Source organism: Nematostella vectensis, chromosome 2, assembly GCF_932526225.1.
Source record: "Nematostella vectensis chromosome 2, jaNemVect1.1, whole genome shotgun sequence".
Lineage (NCBI taxonomy): Eukaryota > Metazoa > Cnidaria > Anthozoa > Actiniaria > Edwardsiidae > Nematostella > Nematostella vectensis.
In genome coordinates this window covers 13,711,858-13,728,578 of record NC_064035.1, presented here as the reverse complement: position 1 = coordinate 13,728,578, position 16,721 = coordinate 13,711,858, and the positions used below count along the sequence as shown (strand labels likewise).

Genomic DNA, 16,721 nt, shown 5'->3' with positions numbered 1-16,721 from the left:
TGAGCTCCTGCCACAGATCTTTGGGGAGCACTTGCTTCTTTTGAGTCTTGCTTATTGACTTGAGATAGGCGCTGCTGTAGACAAGTCTACTCGGGGATGATGAATTTGTTGATTCAGCATGGCTGCCAACGAGTTCCCCATCGAGCACACCAACAAACTGACGATTACTAGGCCACCAAAAGGTCATGAACTTGGTGAAATAGTACATAAACCTCAGTGTCTGAGCCAAGCAAGGGTTCGAAGGCCACATAATTGGTCAAGGTCGCTTGTACAAATTACTACTAATCGTTTAAACAGAGACACAGAAACACCGTGGCAGCCATGTTGGCGCCGCTGACCATAGTTGATGACTTATCTATTCTAGAAATAATTCCTCGCAACGCTCCATCTGTCATGAGACATATGGTAAATAATGTCAACAATTTCGCACAAAATAATAACATGCTGTTAAATCCTAGTAAGTGCAAGGAGATGCGGGTTGATTTTTTACAGTACAATAGTTCTCAGTGCCAACCAATAGCGGTCGGCGGTTCCGTTATTGAGTCAGTCACCAGTTTCAAGCTTCTCGGTGTGTATATCTCTTCGGACCTTAGTTGGTCATCGCACTGTGACTATGTGATCAAAAAGTCAAACCGTCGTCTCTATGCACTCAGAAAACTAAAATCATGTGGTGTCTCAGAAAGGGATTTAGTGTCTGTGTACTGTTCTCTTATAAGGTCCGTCTTAGAGTATGCCTGCGTTGTCTTTTCCAACCTTCCGCAATACCTATGTGCTGCCTTAGAAAGAATTCAAAAAAGATCTCTAGGAATAATTTTCGGTAGTGGCCTTAGCTACGAGGACGCCCTCGAACGCGCATGCTTGTCTTCTTTAGAGGCGCGGCGTCACAATGTGTGCAGAAAATTCATAAGCAATATCAAACAGGGGAGCGTCTTATACCCCCTAGTGTCAAGCAGACTTATATCCTCCAACTCGCCATACTCCCTAAGATCTAAGCGCTCACATAGTGTGGTTCCGGGTCGCACGGACCGTTTTTCCAAATTCGTCTCAGCGCAATATGCTGGGGATTTAATGTTATTATGAATTATGTATGGTGTAATGTATTTTGTAGTTAGCTGACCCTACCGGTAATTCAGTTGTAAAAGAACTGCAAACGGTTGAAATAAACGAGCATTATTATTATTATTATTATTATTATTATTATTATTATTATTATTATTATTATTATTATTATTATTATTATTGTATAAACTTACCCCTAACATCTGTGACGGCAACATCGGTCCCATCCGCGAGGGGCGGCATTGCCAGCACTACAGGAGAAGTATTGTGTGTGAGCTGGAGCACTTCACGAAGGTCGTAGTCGGCAGGTTGAACGATGGCGGCACCAACCACATACAGGATGAGCTCTTGACACACTTGATACAGCTATATTATCACATAAGGAAGTCAGGGTTGATCCACAAGAATTGGAGTGCAGTGCGTCACACAAGGGGGTCACACAAGAATTAGAGTGAAGTGTGTCACACAAGGGGGTCACACAAGAATTAGAGTGAAGTGTGTCACACAAGGGGGTCACACAAGAATAAGAGTGAAGTGCGTCACACCATGGAGTTGCACAAGAATTAGAGTGCAGTGCGTTAGAAAGCGTCACACAAGGGGGTCACACAAGAATAAGAGTGAAGTGCGTCACACCATGGAGTTGCACAAGAATTAGAGTGCAGTGCGTTAGAAAGCGTCACACAAGGGGGTCACACAAGAATAAGAGTGAAGTGCGTCACACAAGGGGGTCACACAAGAATGAGTGAAGTGTGCACCACCGTCGCCACCTAGACAACTAGTTAGCCTATTAAGTCCCGTGCAAACTGCGCCAGCATTGCTGGCGAGACGTTGGCGCAGTTTGAACACCGTGTTGGGCGGTGGTGGCTGGTACTGATTTGGTACGAATTTGATTGAGTTCAAGCTTTTGGCCAAGACTTTGCTAGCATCTCCTTTGTCTCGTGGTCATTCGAGCATATCACAGCTTTGCTGGCGCAGTTTGCACACGAACCCAGCAATGCTGGGCTCATTTGCATCGTTTTCATAGAAAACGTCATTTCAAAAAAAGACAAACGTTACCGCACCTATAATCAAAGAAAACATCGCAAACTTGAAAACGACATCGCAAACGTGAAAACGACTGAAATGTATCATTGTAGAACACAATCCCACGTGCTACTTTCTAATTATCAGATTAAATCCATTGTTTTTTTTATCGTCCTCTTATCACTCGTAGTCGTAAAAATGACGACCGCTACAACATCAGGGGACGAATAGACCCGAATTTAACCGGAATCCAGGGGAATCGTAGATTGTCTTTGCAAAACACAAGTAAAATGGTGGAGTCTTGGGTTCCCTTTGGTCCCATCATGCATCAAACGCCAGTCTCGCCTGAATTTATTACCCACATTTTGGCCATGTGTTTGGGGCAGTTTGCAGACCAGCCTAACTACGACCCAGCAATGCTGGCGGGTGCTGGCGCAGTTTGCACAGGGCTTTAGCATGGCAGAATAACAGTTCTGATTGTCTCGAGGCTGATAACGTAGTTATTAATGTTATCGTAATCCAATAATGCGCTAAATTGGCATCACTCCCTGCGAGAAGAAGTCACATTTTTGGCGCCTTTTTTTCGGATTGGATTCTTTTGAGCATTGTAGCCAAATAAGCAACGTGTAACAATGATGCACCATCATAAGCAGCTATAATAAACATTGTGTCACAATGATGCACCTAAGCGATGTGTGAAAATAATGCGCCATTTTATGACGTGGATTGCTACGCGAGTCCGCATGATCGGCAGTGTTTACCTGGTCCTCGCGGAAAACCTTCCAAAGCAGCACCTTCTGGAACATGGACAGCTGTGCGAATTCTCCAGGAGTGTTCGACAACAACACAGGGGGCAGCTATATGAAAACAAAAAGAATAGCTTAATAAAAAATAAACAAGATGTAAGCGTTATAGCTCGTTAATCTCTGCCAGAAAAATGGAAAAAAGGCACCAAAAAGATTTTGGTTATAAAGAAAGTTTGGTTAACATCACCCCTTAAAAATGTTTGGAATCTAGTCGAAACTTGAAGGTTTCAAATAGATCATGACTAATTTAATAACTTTTAGTAGTAAGCAAAATGAAACAACTTTTTTGATAGTAAGGAATATGAAACAACTTTTAATAAACCATAAAAAATGTTTGTGTTCAAATGGGCCAACGCATGTTTTTTCCAGTACGAGTTCTACAAATGCAAAGAATGCAATATTTTGGCAAATAATGAAACATTAAAATTCATCGAAGAAACGGCATCAAAGCCGATCTTTGATTGGTTCCATAGACTATTTTGTAAGGGTATCTGAAAGTTATATCCTCCGTAGCAAGGGCAAAGGGCTGGGAAAGATGAGGAATAGACCCCGTGCGCCTGAAGGGGAAGACGTGCCGCGTCTCCGTCTCTGTTCTTCTCCAACCCGTTGGGTTTGCTACACAGGCTAAAAAATAAGAACTCTGTGCTTTTGCAAAAACAAAGCTCACACATATGCTGATTACGCACCGTGAAGTACTCGTTCCATTCTTGCGAGAGTTTAGCGATCGACTGCTTTAGACCAGACAGTGCTGGTAGGACCTCAAGCTGGTCAGCGGCCTGCCATGCCTGCAGTAGAAATGCGGTAACAAAATCACTCTCTAGCATATATCCCTATGCTACTACTGAGTCCAACCGAAATGGCGTGTTGAAATTTGGCTTCTTTTCTGTGTATCAACAAGCGTACGACTTGTTGCGATGAGTAAGTGATTAGCGTATAGGCGCTACAAAAATTATTATTTATTAATTATTACTTATAATTTCCAGCGTGTGGGGGCTACAAAAATAAAGCATTCTCATTACTTCCCTATTAACCAAACTCTGCCAGTCTGTTTTCTAGAGCTGGATGGATGTGGTTTATTTAAGTTTAACGAGCTTATCGGTAACCCAGTCGGAATTTTTGCTTTCACTGAATAGATTGATAGATATTGGGTGTAGTTTGATTGGGTGTGGTGTGAGTATAAGAAAGGTGAGGAGTACCTTATCGGTAACCCAGTCGGGCTTGATGCTATCACTGAATAGATAGGTATTGGGCTTTGGGTATTGGGTGTAGTTTGATTGGGTGTGGTGTGAGTATAAGAAAGGTGAGGAGTACCTTATCGGTAACCCAGTCGGGCTTGTTGCTATCACTGAATAGATAGGTATTGGGCTTTGGGTATTGGGTATTGGGTGTAGTTTGATTGGGTGTGGTGTGAGTATAAGAAAGGTGAGGAGTACCTTACCGGTAACCCAGTCGGGCTTGTTGCTATCACTGAATAGATAGGTATTGGGCTCTGGGTATTGGGTGTGGTGTGAGTATTAGGAAACGGAGGAGTACCTTATCGGTAACCCAGTCGGGCTTGTTACTATCACTGAATAGATAGGTATTGGGCTCTGGGTATTGGGTGTGGTGTGAGTATAAGAAAGGTAAGGAGTACCTTATCGGTAAACCCAGTCGGGCTTGTTGCTATCACTAAATAGATAGGTATTGGGCTCTGGGTATTGGGTGTGGTGTGAGTATAAAAAAGGTGAGGAGTACCTTATCGGTAACCCAGTCGGGCTTGTTGCTATCACTGAGTGGATGGACAAGTCCCTGGTACACAGGTGGATAGTACTCCAAGAACAGCAGCCACTCTAGTATGTCAAGCTGATTCCTTGACAACAACGTCTCTACCGCCAACAGGAACGAGAATACTTGATTATCACCTGTCGGAATTTAACAACACTAAGTGCAAAGCTACTGTGGGGAGCGCACGCGCGCTGACGAGTGCGTGCAGCCGATCATGACAGAAATTATTAAGTTGGTGTGAATTAACTCTGCGATTCTGGCATCCTGACCGATACGCAAATATTACCAAGGGCTTTCTATGAAAGTAGAGAAACTATTCTCTAGTTGGCACAAAATGGAAGATTTGTAATGGACCTCGGTAAGTACTTTACGCCAGATCCCATGGACTGCCACTCTAACCTAACCCTAATCCAACAGGAAGTACTGACCTTGGGGTTTTACATGACTCTACTACGGTCTCTACCTTTGAATAAGCTCCATGAGATGCGCGCATGCAAGACGCGAGTAAGCGCTGACATGAGTTCGGCGGCGCGGGCGGCAGCAGAGCCCATGTTCTTTTTGCTGCGCCGCCTGTCAGTGATGGTCTTTTGGAAGAGCCGGATGTACGAGTCAAGCGCAAAGTAGTACAAAGTCGGACGGACGCGATGCATGCGGGAGATGACGGTGTAGAGTAGGGCGCCATGTCGGGCAACTGGCAGGAATTCGTCTCGCTTTTTGTGCAGCAATGTGCGCATGGCCTGTGGAACAAAAGTAGAAGCTTTTGGCATCTGGTAATAATTGGGTAGAATGTACAGTCGAAGCCTTCTCGTAAGCAGCCACCTCAGGATTATAATTTTTACTGTTTAAAAGGTTATTTTTACTCTATTGCCAGAAACAATTTTGTAAGGGAGGATGCAATTTGGGCTCTTCAAAAGCATCAAGTTAGAATAAATCATAAATTGCACGAGGCACCATTTGTTCCTCTTTTTTTATACATGAAAACACCAATAGGATGTGATGTGCGCTTCAAGTGTCATATGACAAAATTGATTCGACTCCAAGATTGCGCGCGAAATGATTTTGTTGTCAATAACCACTAAGCTGTGTAATACTTTTAGTAGTGCGAGCGTTAGTGTTGGTGTGCGTGGTGCTTGCGTGGGAGAAAGGGGGAAGTGTACCTCAGATTCGTGGTGCCGTTCGTCAGCAGTGCGGATGAGCTCTTCGCTCTTCTCTACGACTCCGAGCATTCCTGAATCCTTCAGCAGCGGTAGGTCCATTCCGATGACTTTCTCAAGAACACATTCCTGACAAAACAATGCTATGTATTAGCATGCCGAAAACAAGGCGTTTGTCAATCCCTGGTCCCTAGAATCCATGGAAAAACAGCATTCGGCAGGATCCCGGTATCCATGAAAAATCTTAGCGCCATTAAGGATTGCAAAGACATGACGAAAAAACATGACTTAACCCTTCAAAAAAGCTCATTTTACATCTAATAAGGCGAAAGATTTAGTAAAGTACTTAGTGAGTAATAAAAAAATATCAAATGCGACTTTTTTTAAAATTGATGCGACCTTTTGTAAAGTCATTGAAATTTGAGCTTTTCGTCCCTGAGCTCATACATAGCGCAAGGATGATCAAGGAAAAAATATCTTAAAAAACAAAAATCTGGGTATGTGCATTTCGGCCTCACGTTATTTGTGTTTCAACAATCAGTCGGGAATACAAGGAACCGATGGCCATTGTAAGAAATTGTGTCTTCTTTCTCTATCTCGAATTGCGCATTTTCCAGGTTTTTCCGTCATGTAGATTGCAAAGCATTTAATGGGAACATTCACAAGGTGAAGTCAACATACCTCCCCACAAAGCAAGATACTTAAGCCTACAGATATAATGTGCAGATAAATATAATACCTTGGCACTAGCGATCTGCTGCTCGTGTAAACTGCAGTCCCGATCCAGCGAGCGCTGTTGCCCGTCAAACTCTGGCCGCTCAATTCTTAGCGTCTCGGTCAGCAGTCGCTGCACAAGTCCCTCCTGACTTAGCGACATGTCAATCACACACACCTAAATACACAGAATGGACCACTAGTTTAAGGTCACTTAGCTACATGTCAATCATACACATATAAAGCACAGAATGGGAGACTAGTTAAAGGTCTTTAAAACGGACAGGTGAAAAAGTGAAGCTCAAGACATTTTCAAGTTTTCGAAAAAATAGTCAAAAGAACAGCCTCCTTTTTTTCCCGGAAGAAAGTCAAGCTCCTTTAATAATACTACCGTTTCCAGTAATAGAGTATAGTTTACCATGATCTTATTTTGTTTAAACTTTCTGTGTCCCCGTCAATGTTAGGGAGGGTGCCAGAGTGGAACAAGGGACATAGGAAGCTTATCAAAGGAGAGTAAGTTGCCTTAGGAGATCTCGGGGAAATGCGGATAAGTTTGCCGCTAATATAATGCATGAAAGCTACACATTTAAGTCTGGCTCTAAGGCGAAAGGAACCACGATTTATTTTCTCGGACAATTTAATACCCGTCCACAAATAGTTCTTCACAATAGGACTTAACATATTGATTCCTAGTGGGCGGGTATTCTCAAGTCTATCAATCTGTATAGTTGCACTCGGCAAACGTGCTGCAGGGCTATCAACACTAACAAAGCAGTGTAATACCCTGCCTAGGCAAACATTTGGAGAGAAAGTCTAGAAAAAAAGGAATGCGTCTTCTGTGTGCTGATTTTCACAAGCGCGTAACCTCTTACGTCCCCGTTTTATTGGCCAGTGAAAAGCCGGTTTTTACCAACTGTCCGTTAAAAGCCAATAACAATCGTATTACTTAAATCTAATGATCGTATGAAGAGGAATGTGTCAGTAGAAGATCCTCACCTTAGCAAAAGGAAGCGGCACGAGTCCAGTGCCTGGCATGAATAACGGTACAGAGGCGCTGAGGTACAGACGGAAGCTCGGGTGCACGTTAATGGCTGTTTTTCCGAGGACCACCTGAGTAGTACCATTATTCGACGTGAAAGTCTGCCGCGCCAGCAGCAACTCCAAGCTCTTGTTCCAGCGACACCTCTCCATGTGGGAAACGTGCGTTACTATCCCGGCCTGCACTGCGGCCCGAAGCTTACTCACTGGAAAGAAAAACAAATTTTAACGGGGAGTTCTGCAGCGACGGTGACGTGTGCACTAGTTAACACACTAGGGACAAAAATGTGTGAACGGGGAGTTCTATGGTGACGGGTTTGTGCACTGCGACACGCAGCTTGACACAAAAAAGCGCACGCGTCTTGTAAGTCAGGTCGACGGATGATCGTCATTCTTTAATTCCGCAAGTTTCACCGACAATCTGCTATTCCCAGAAGAGAGGAGAAGTTCTGAGCAGTCGCAAAACTTTGTGGTCCTAGATACAACAGTCAGATTCAATCCATAGCGGTAAACTCCTACCAATCTGAGGGTCATCAGCCGATACTCTTAGAACTTGTCCCTCGCTAATCTCTAGACATGGTGTTGGTGCGAATGTTGAGGAACGGTCCGGGGACTCGATCTAGGGATAATAGGAAGACAAATTAGACTTCACGGCCCAAGGACTCGATCTAGGGATCAAGGGAATGGCAGATTATACTTTGCTACTTCTACACAAAACAGCTAAAGACGCGACCCGAGGTCTATAAACTGATAAAGTTCTATCGATTGACAATGGTCTATCGATTGACTGGTAAAACTTGGGATTACCTGGATGCCCATTTCCTGCGCTAGCTTCTCTCTGAAGGCGCGCTCCGTCATAGAGGTGAATGCACTGCCTCCTGTGTGGTCTGTCCGACCAGTCATGGTGGAGTCTGTGTCTCCATGTGTCTCTTCATCTCCTAGATGTAAAGATACATAACTAGATAGAATGTCTCCTGGATGTAAAGATGCATTACCTGATAGAATGTCTCCTGGATGTAAAGATGCATTACTAGATAGGATGTCTCCTGGGTGCAAAGATGCATTACCTGATAGAATGTCTTCTGGGTGCAAAGATGCATTACTAGATAGAATTTCTCCTGGGTGCAAAGATGCATTACCTGATAGAATGTCTTCTGGGTGCAAAACTGCATTACTAGATAGAATGTCTCCTGGGTGCAAAGATGCATTTCCTGATAGAATGTCTTCTGGGTGCAAAGCTGCATTACTAGATAGGATGTCTCCTGGGTGCAAAGATACATTACCTGATAGAATGTTTCCTGGGTGCAAAGATGCATTACTAGATAGAATGTTTCCTGGGTGCAGAGATGCATAACCTGATAGAATGTCTCCTGGGTGCAAAGATGCATTACTAGATAGAATGTCTCCTGGGTGCAAAGATGCATTACCTGATAGAATGTCTCCTGGGTGCAAAGATGCATTACTAGACAGAATGTCTCCTAGGTGCAAAGATGCATCACTAGATAGGATGTCTCCTGGGTGCAAAGCTGCATTACTAGATAGGATGTCTCCTGGGTGCAAAGATGCATTACCTGATAGAATGTTTCCTGGGTGCAAAGATGCATTACTAGATAGAATGTCTCCTGGGTGCAAAGATGCATTACTAGATAGAATGTCTCCTGGGTGCAAAGATGCATTACCTGATAGAATGTCTTCTGGGTGCAAAGATGCATTACTAGATAGAATGTCTCCTGGGTGCAAAGATGCATTATCTGATAGAATGTCTCCTGGGTGCAAAGATGCATTATCTGATAGAATGTCTCCTGGGTGTAAAGATGCATTACCTGTTAGAATGTCTCCTGGGTGCAAAGATGCATTACTAGATAAAATGTGTGCAGATCTTTGCAAGGGATTGCATTAGAGTCTAGACACTTACTACTATGCAAGGGCCACAGGTTGAGAGGGGAAGAGGGTAATCCAGAATGGACACGAGAATTATATATATAGTAATAATATAATCCAAAAATCCAGGAACCACTGTGGCCTGTTCCCTGTGAGCCGACCTCATCATCGTATTAATATAAAGGGCGTTTTACCGTCTCTGAATGAATCCAGCATGAGGTCCTGGCTCTCATCAACAGAGGTCTCTACTTGGTCATCTTGGTCAACAAAAGAAGACGTGCTACTTGTAACACTCTGCTGAGACATCTGTGAGGTGGATCGCGCAAACGACACGCATGACGCGTTTTGCAAATCGGAACCACGCGAGGCATTTCGGATATCAAAGAGCTGAGCTTGGCTAGGGCTACTGATTTCAGAGGAATCTGCTGAAAAAATCGTAACGATGAAATAGTATCAAGAAAATTTCAAATATCCGGGCTTGCTCTAGGAGAGCGAGTGCTCACATCGATAAGCCACTTTATAAACACGTCTAGTGGACGATATGATAACTTAGAGATTGTATCATGCCTTACCCTTGTGTAACGCTTGGATCCAGTCCACAGCCTGGCCATGCGGATCGATCAGAAGAGGCCAACAATGCTTGCGGTCATTGCCACAAGTACGCATGATCAAAGCGTTTTGAACCGCATACTCGTCTTTGGGTAGATCGCGGCGCTCCCAGTCGCCAAGCTCGTCACATGTGGAGAGCAGCACGTGCAGAGACACGCCCTCTTGCACCGGGACCGTGTTACTGACGAACAGCGAATGAGCTGCAACGGAATAATGAGGATTTACACCAGCCTTGTCAATCAAAATAGTTAGCATGGTGTTCTCGTGTTTATATATTTTTTTCTTGTTGTAGCAATCGGAAGGCAATACAGCCTTACGTGCGGCGGCTTAGGTAAAACGCTCACAAACTCTATTGTTTGCTAGTCCCTTAACACTTCCCAAAACAAAGAAGCTACCCCTCCACCCTCCTCCCTTCTTACAGTGAAAGCTATTGGCCACTGTGCAGTACCCGGCTGCAATTTGACGTATAAATTCTCTTGTGTTCTCCTACCAACTAGTTACCTTATGACAAACCAAATAGAGTAGCCTCGCAGACAAGCCTGGAGATTATTGTTCAGTGAGTGTTCATTATAATTGTACTTTGATATTTTGATAGAACACCAACAACAGAAGGGCTCATCACAAGTAGATATTCTCTCTGTACAGTAGTCATCCGTCCTTTGCCATGTATTATCTATGTGTACTCCACTGTTTACTAGTTCAACTATAACGCTCTAAACATCAAAGCTACCCTCCTCCACATACTGCTAGAGCTCATTGTATAGTACTCACCCGAACTTTGCCTTGTGTTTGTACGACGCCTGTGCCCCCCCCCCCCTCCCCAGATACTGCTCGAGCTCATTGTATAGTACTCACCCGAACTTTGCCTTGTGTTTGTACGACGCCTGTGCCCCCCCCTCCCCAGATACTGCTAGAGCTCATTGTATAGTACTCGACCGAACTTTGCCTTGTGTTTGTACGACGCCCGTCCCCCCCCCTCCCCAGATAGTGCTAGATCTGATTTTATAGTACTCACCAGCACTTTGCGGTGTGGGTGTACGGCACTCCTGTTCTTTCTTCTTATATTCTTCCCATAGCGTAACCGACGCAAGGCTCCGAGCATGTCCGGATGGCTGACGGGCCACTCCGTCACAGACTCTTAGCCAATCCCTAAAGAGTTCATCACGAGCTGTGCGAATAAGCGGGCCAAAGTAGCAGACAGCAGCTGCTGCCATAAGCGCATCACCGGGCGCTGTTACAAGGTTCTGTTTACTGGTCTTGAGATTTTGCTTCCATGAAGAGAAGTACTCGGACATGCTGTCTACCAACTTGGTCCCGCGCTGTTTTCGGCTGTTGATACCCTGGAACATTACGCAGATATCTTCAGCGAGAAAGAAGAGACAAACTCCTTGACAAATGTGCCAGTAACATAATTGCTAGTAATCCACACAAGTAATTAAATGAGAATGCAAATAATTTTCAAGGAATCAGATCTTGCGTTTCCATCAGTAACGTCATAGTCAAGCGTCTAGGAACGGATGAGGACTCAGTCCAACGCTTGCGAGGATAACGGACATTGGAGGTGGGTCACCCACATTTCCAGAGGGCCATTTTAGCATAAGCCGTTACCTGTATCTGTTTGTCGATAGCCTTAGCATGTTTGACACTGTCTTTGTAAGACTGAATCTTCTCCTCCAACTCCTGTTTGATGGCGTTACCTCGTACACGCATCTCCCCAAGTATAGACTTGGCCTGGAACAAATTAGTTTACGAGCTAAGCTATTAGGGACCTTAAGGAAGGACGACGACGACGGCTAGGGCAACAAGATCTGAAAAAAGAAATTACCCCACCTTCTCAAGTTCGGCCTCGGCGCTCTTCAACTGGCGCTGTTTTGGAGCCAGGGCACGGTACACCACGCAATAGTCGTATACGGCTCGGACCCACATGCACAGGGAACCCGCGGCTACACTACCTGTATAACAAAATAATGTCTTACAATAGGAAAAATTAATAACATGTTACATTAGTCCCTTAGTACATAGAGTTACATGAGTTGAAAATTGGGGAGTTGGGAGTTTTTTTTTTTCGAACAGATAATGCATTCAAGAAAATTTTGGAGTTGAGACAATACTAATTTTGGAGGTCTGAGACAATACTAAAATCACTAGTTATCAAGTACATAATCGTGACCTGCTCTGACGATTTCTGGTCGAAAAACAGGGTTCTTGTAGAAGGTCTCGAGCTTGAGGAAGATCGAGTCTGGCATGTTCTTGATGTCATAGAATTCGAGATCTTTGAAGAAGTTTTCGCGGTTGAGAAGTAGCTTTCCTTGTTCCCATCTAAAGAATAGCGGGAAGCATCAGTAGAATTAACTACACAAGAAAGTCAAAGACTACAACGGAGACTTTAGTACGTAAAACAGCTCGACCTTTTACGCTTCCTTTGGACAAGGTTTCTAAACAGCAGATTTGCAATATTCCAGTTACCGTAAATTATCTAATAAACGCCCGGGGCGTTCTAATCTCAGTCAGGATCACGTTAAATTATAGCCTGCGTGGCAAGCGTTTTTTGACATTGACCAAGTGTCACCCAGTAGAAGTCAAGCTAAGATTAAGCAAGAAGACAACTGAATTTGATTTATATTACCGGAATTCCTATGTCGTTTGTTTTTAAGCTGGTAGGAAGGGTAGGGGGGGCGTTAATAAAGGGGGGCGTTCAATACCAACTTGGAAGCTTGGGGGGGGGGCGTTCATTAGATAGGAGGCGTTTTTTAGATAGGGGGCGTTTTTAGATCATTTACGGTACCCATCTAATCGAATATGAAATAAAGTTTAATATTTACGTCTGCGGTTCGTTGAAGAGGAGACAGACAGAGTTGACTACAAGTTCCACGAGTGATGGCGGCAGGCGGTAGCTACGAATCTCCTCAATGTCACGGACGTCAAGGGCGTTAATGGCCTTCCACGCTGCCTCAAACAACGGGCTGACCTATACAAAACACCAAGAAACATGAGTCTATGGGAGACTGGTATGTCTGGTATGTCATAGGTATGTGCTGGAAATTAGATAGTTTGTGACGATCCTTCAATAAGGAATGGCCTTCTTTTTGACGGGCAAGGGATGGTAATTGCACACCCACTCTGCACACTCTCCCTGTGTACGCGCCTGATGCAAGTGTTACCTTGCCACAAGTGCTTTCCTGAACAAGTGTTACCTTGCCACAAGTGTTACCTTGCCACAGGTGTTACCTTGCCAAAAGTGTTACCTTGCCACAGGTGTTACCTTGCCACAAGTGTTACCTTGCCACAAGTGTTACCTTGCCAAAAGTGTTACCTTGCCACAAGTGTTACCTTGCCACAAGTGTTACCTTGCCACAAGTGTTACCTTGCCACAGGTGTTACCTTGTCAAAAGTGTTACCTTGCCACAGGTGTTACCTTGCCACAAGTGTTACCTTGCCACAAGTGTTACCTTGCCAAAAGTGTTACCTTGCCACAAGTGTTACCTTGCCACAGGTGTTACCTTGCCACAGGTGTTACCTTGCCACAAGTGTTACCTTGCCACAAGTGTTACCTCGCCACAGGTGTTACCTTGCCACAAGTGTTACCTTGCCACAAGTGTTACCTTGCCACAGGTGTTTCCTTGCCACAGGTGTTACCTTGCCACAGGTGTTACCTTGCTACAGGTGTTACCCTGCCACAAGTGTTACCTTGCCACAGGTGTTACCTTGCCACAGGTGTTACCTTGCCACAGGTGTTACCTTGCCACAGGTGTTACCTTGCCACAGGTGTTACCTTGCCACAGGTGTTACCTTGTCACAAGTGTTACCTTGCCACAAGTGTTACCTTGCCACAGGTGTTACCTTGCCACAGGTGTTACCTTGCTACAGGTGTTACCCTGCCACAAGTGTTACCTTGCCACAGGTGTTACCTTGCCACAGGTGTTACCTTGCCACAAGTGTTACCTTGCCACAGGTGTTACCTTGCCACAGGTGTTACCTTGCCACAAGTGCTTCCCTGCACAAGTGTTATCTTGCCACAGGTGTTACCTTGCCACAAGTGTTACCTTGCCACAAGTGTTACCTTGCCACAGGTGTTACCTTGCCACAGGTGTTACCTTGCCAAAAGTGTTACCTTGCCACAGGTGTTACCTTGCCACAGGTGTTACCTTGCCACAAGTGTTACCTTGCCACAGGTGTTACCTTGTCACAAGTGTTACCTTGCCACAGGTGTTACCTTGCTACAGGTGTTACCCTGCCACAAGTGTTACCTTGCCACAGGTGTTTCCTTGCCACAGGTGTTACCTTGCCACAAGTGTTACCTTGCCACAGGTGTTACCTTGCCACAGGTGTTACCTTGCCACAAGTGCTTCCCTGCACAAGTGTTACCTTGCCACAGGTTTTACCTTGCCACAAGTGTTACCTTGCCACAAGTGTTACCTTGCCACAGGTGTTACCTTGCCACAGGTGTTAACTTGCCACAAGTGCTTCCCTGCACAAGTGTTACCTTGCCACAGGTGTTACCTTGCCACAAGTGTTACCTTGCCACAGGTGTTTCCTTGCCACAAGTGTTACCTTGCCACAAGTGTTACCTTGCCAAAAGTGTTACCTTGCCACAGGTGTTACCTTGCCACAAGTGTTACCTTGCCACAGGTGTTTCCTTGCCACAAGTGTTACCTTGCCACAAGTGTTACCTTGCCACAGGTGTTACCTTGCCACAGGTGTTACCTTGCCACAAGTGCTTCCCTGCACAAGTGTTACCTTGCCACAGGTGTTACCTTGCCACAAGTGTTACCTTGCCACAAGTGTTACCTTGCCAAAAGTGTTACCTTGACACAAGTGTTACCTTGCCACAAGTGTTACCTTGCCACAGGTGTTACCTTGCCACAGGTGTTACCTTGCCACAAGTGTTACCTTGACACAGGTGTTTCCTTGCCACAGGTGTTACCTTGCCACAAGTGTTACCTTGCCACAAGTGTTACCTTGCCACAAGTGTTACCCTGCCACAGGTGTTACCTTGCCACAAGTGTTACCTTGCAACAAGTGTTACCTTGCCACAAGTTCTTCCCTGCACAAGTGTTACCTTGCCACAGGTGTTTCCTTGCCACAAGTGTTACCTTGCCACAAGTGTTACCTTGCCAAAAGTGTTACCTTGCCACAGGTGTTACCTTGCCACAAGTGTTACCTTGCCACAGGTGTTTCCTTGCCACAAGTATTACCTTGCCACAAGTGTTACCTTGCCAAAGGTGTTACCTTGCCACAGGTGTTACCTTGCCACAAGTGCTTCCCTGCACAAGTGTTACCTTGCCACAGGTGTTACCTTGCCACAAGTGTTACCTTGCCACAAGTGTTACCTTGCCAAAAGTGTTACCTTGACACAAGTGTTACCTTGCCACAAGTGTTACCTTGCCACAGGTGTTACCTTGCCACAGGTGTTACCTTGCCACAAGTGTTACCTTGCCACAGGTGTTTCCTTGCCACAAGTGTTACCTTGCCACAGGTGTTACCCTGCCACAAGTGTTACCTTGCCATAAGTGTTACCCTGCCACAAGTGTTACCTTGCCACAAGTGTTACCTTGCCAAATTCTTCATTGGCCTCCCTCTTTAGCACCTCGATGGGGCCCTGCATAGCCTCGATCTCCTGTTCCTGGTGTTTGCAGGCTTCCCGCTGGTCCTGGTACTCCTTTTGACTGTTTTCCACACTCTGTTGGCAAGCTTTCACACCGGCCTGTGCCTCGTCGTATACCGGCGCCAACTGGTCGAGTTCTTGCTGCATCTTGTCTAGGCTGCGCGACGCTTCGTCTATGCGTTTTAAACCGCTCTGCAGTCGGCCCGTCTTGGTCTATGTAAGAAGGGAAGATTACGACAACGACAGGATCCAATGGGAAATACAAACAGCTTGACGTAAAATATTCTCGCCTATTTTTCCCTTAAACTATGTAAGAAGTGAAAACTCCAAAGCAAGGACAGCAAGGACGTTTGCAACAGCATTCGCTAGCACTGCGGGTGTGCAAGCAAAGCCAACACATGAGCAACATGTTTGGCAGAAAAAAATATCAATATTCTTCCCAAAAAACATAACTAGTAGCCATTGTTACAGTTCTATTTAATCCCAACGCTGCTTTGTTGACCGTCACGCCAGAGAGCGACGATTTGATGGTGCTGAAGGGGTTGCTTTTTGTTATCGTTATTTTGCGGTTCAAGACTCTAAAGAAGGAGTGCGTGAGTGTTTGCCAACCCAAAAGTCATGTGATCCTTAGTGAAAGTCACCTGTTATCAGGAAATCTAGACTAAAGAGATTTTGAATGTACAAATAAAAGATTTGAAGTGCGCCCAAATAAAATAACATCTAAACTGCACATGCGGATCAGGTTAATTGGTCCTCGCCATCCTCGTATCTAGCTATCTATATATATATTTATCAGTATAATGCTTGTAACATGACATGTTCTTTTATCTTATAAATGGATAAAGAATTAGTATTTTATCATTATTATTTAATGTTAGCAAGGGACTTGGTGACGTACCTTCTCGGTGGTACAAATACGGTCACAAAGTTTCTTGAACAAGTCAGCAAAGTCGAGGAAGGTATTGGGCGAATACAGCTTTAAGCCGCGGATTCCGTACAGTCGCTCGACCATCGAGCGGGATGACAAGTGCACGTGCGCCATAATTGAGCATATAGCTGCTACCTGGA

General features: G+C 44.9%; 1 protein-coding gene across 7 annotated transcripts in view; it reads right to left on the bottom strand.

Annotated features, from left to right (window-relative positions):
- Nucleotides 1-16,721, bottom strand: part of LOC5521680 (dynein heavy chain domain-containing protein 1) — a 73,394-nt gene that overhangs the window by 10,478 nt on the left and 46,195 nt on the right. For 6 of the 7 annotated variants that reach the window (XM_048724325.1, XM_048724326.1, XM_048724323.1 and 3 more), the window contains 19 exons: nucleotides 16,552-16,716; nucleotides 15,600-15,866; nucleotides 12,871-13,016; nucleotides 12,219-12,367; nucleotides 11,879-12,000; nucleotides 11,657-11,779; nucleotides 11,064-11,388; nucleotides 10,012-10,248; nucleotides 9,634-9,864; nucleotides 8,366-8,496; nucleotides 8,078-8,177; nucleotides 7,517-7,764; nucleotides 6,546-6,698; nucleotides 5,810-5,935; nucleotides 5,116-5,389; nucleotides 4,623-4,789; nucleotides 3,575-3,673; nucleotides 2,844-2,939; nucleotides 1,254-1,425 (listed from right to left, as the gene is read on the bottom strand). In XM_048724325.1, the coding sequence (XP_048580282.1) occupies nucleotides 1,254-1,425; nucleotides 2,844-2,939; nucleotides 3,575-3,673; nucleotides 4,623-4,789; nucleotides 5,116-5,389; nucleotides 5,810-5,935; nucleotides 6,546-6,698; nucleotides 7,517-7,764; nucleotides 8,078-8,177; nucleotides 8,366-8,496; nucleotides 9,634-9,864; nucleotides 10,012-10,248; nucleotides 11,064-11,388; nucleotides 11,657-11,779; nucleotides 11,879-12,000; nucleotides 12,219-12,367; nucleotides 12,871-13,016; nucleotides 15,600-15,866; nucleotides 16,552-16,716 (3,331 nt within the window). The remainder of the gene's footprint in view (nucleotides 1-1,253; nucleotides 1,426-2,843; nucleotides 2,940-3,574; nucleotides 3,674-4,622; nucleotides 4,790-5,115; nucleotides 5,390-5,809; nucleotides 5,936-6,545; nucleotides 6,699-7,516; nucleotides 7,765-8,077; nucleotides 8,178-8,365; nucleotides 8,497-9,633; nucleotides 9,865-10,011; nucleotides 10,249-11,063; nucleotides 11,389-11,656; nucleotides 11,780-11,878; nucleotides 12,001-12,218; nucleotides 12,368-12,870; nucleotides 13,017-15,599; nucleotides 15,867-16,551; nucleotides 16,717-16,721) is intronic. The other variant, XM_048724324.1, reaches the window with a different exon arrangement.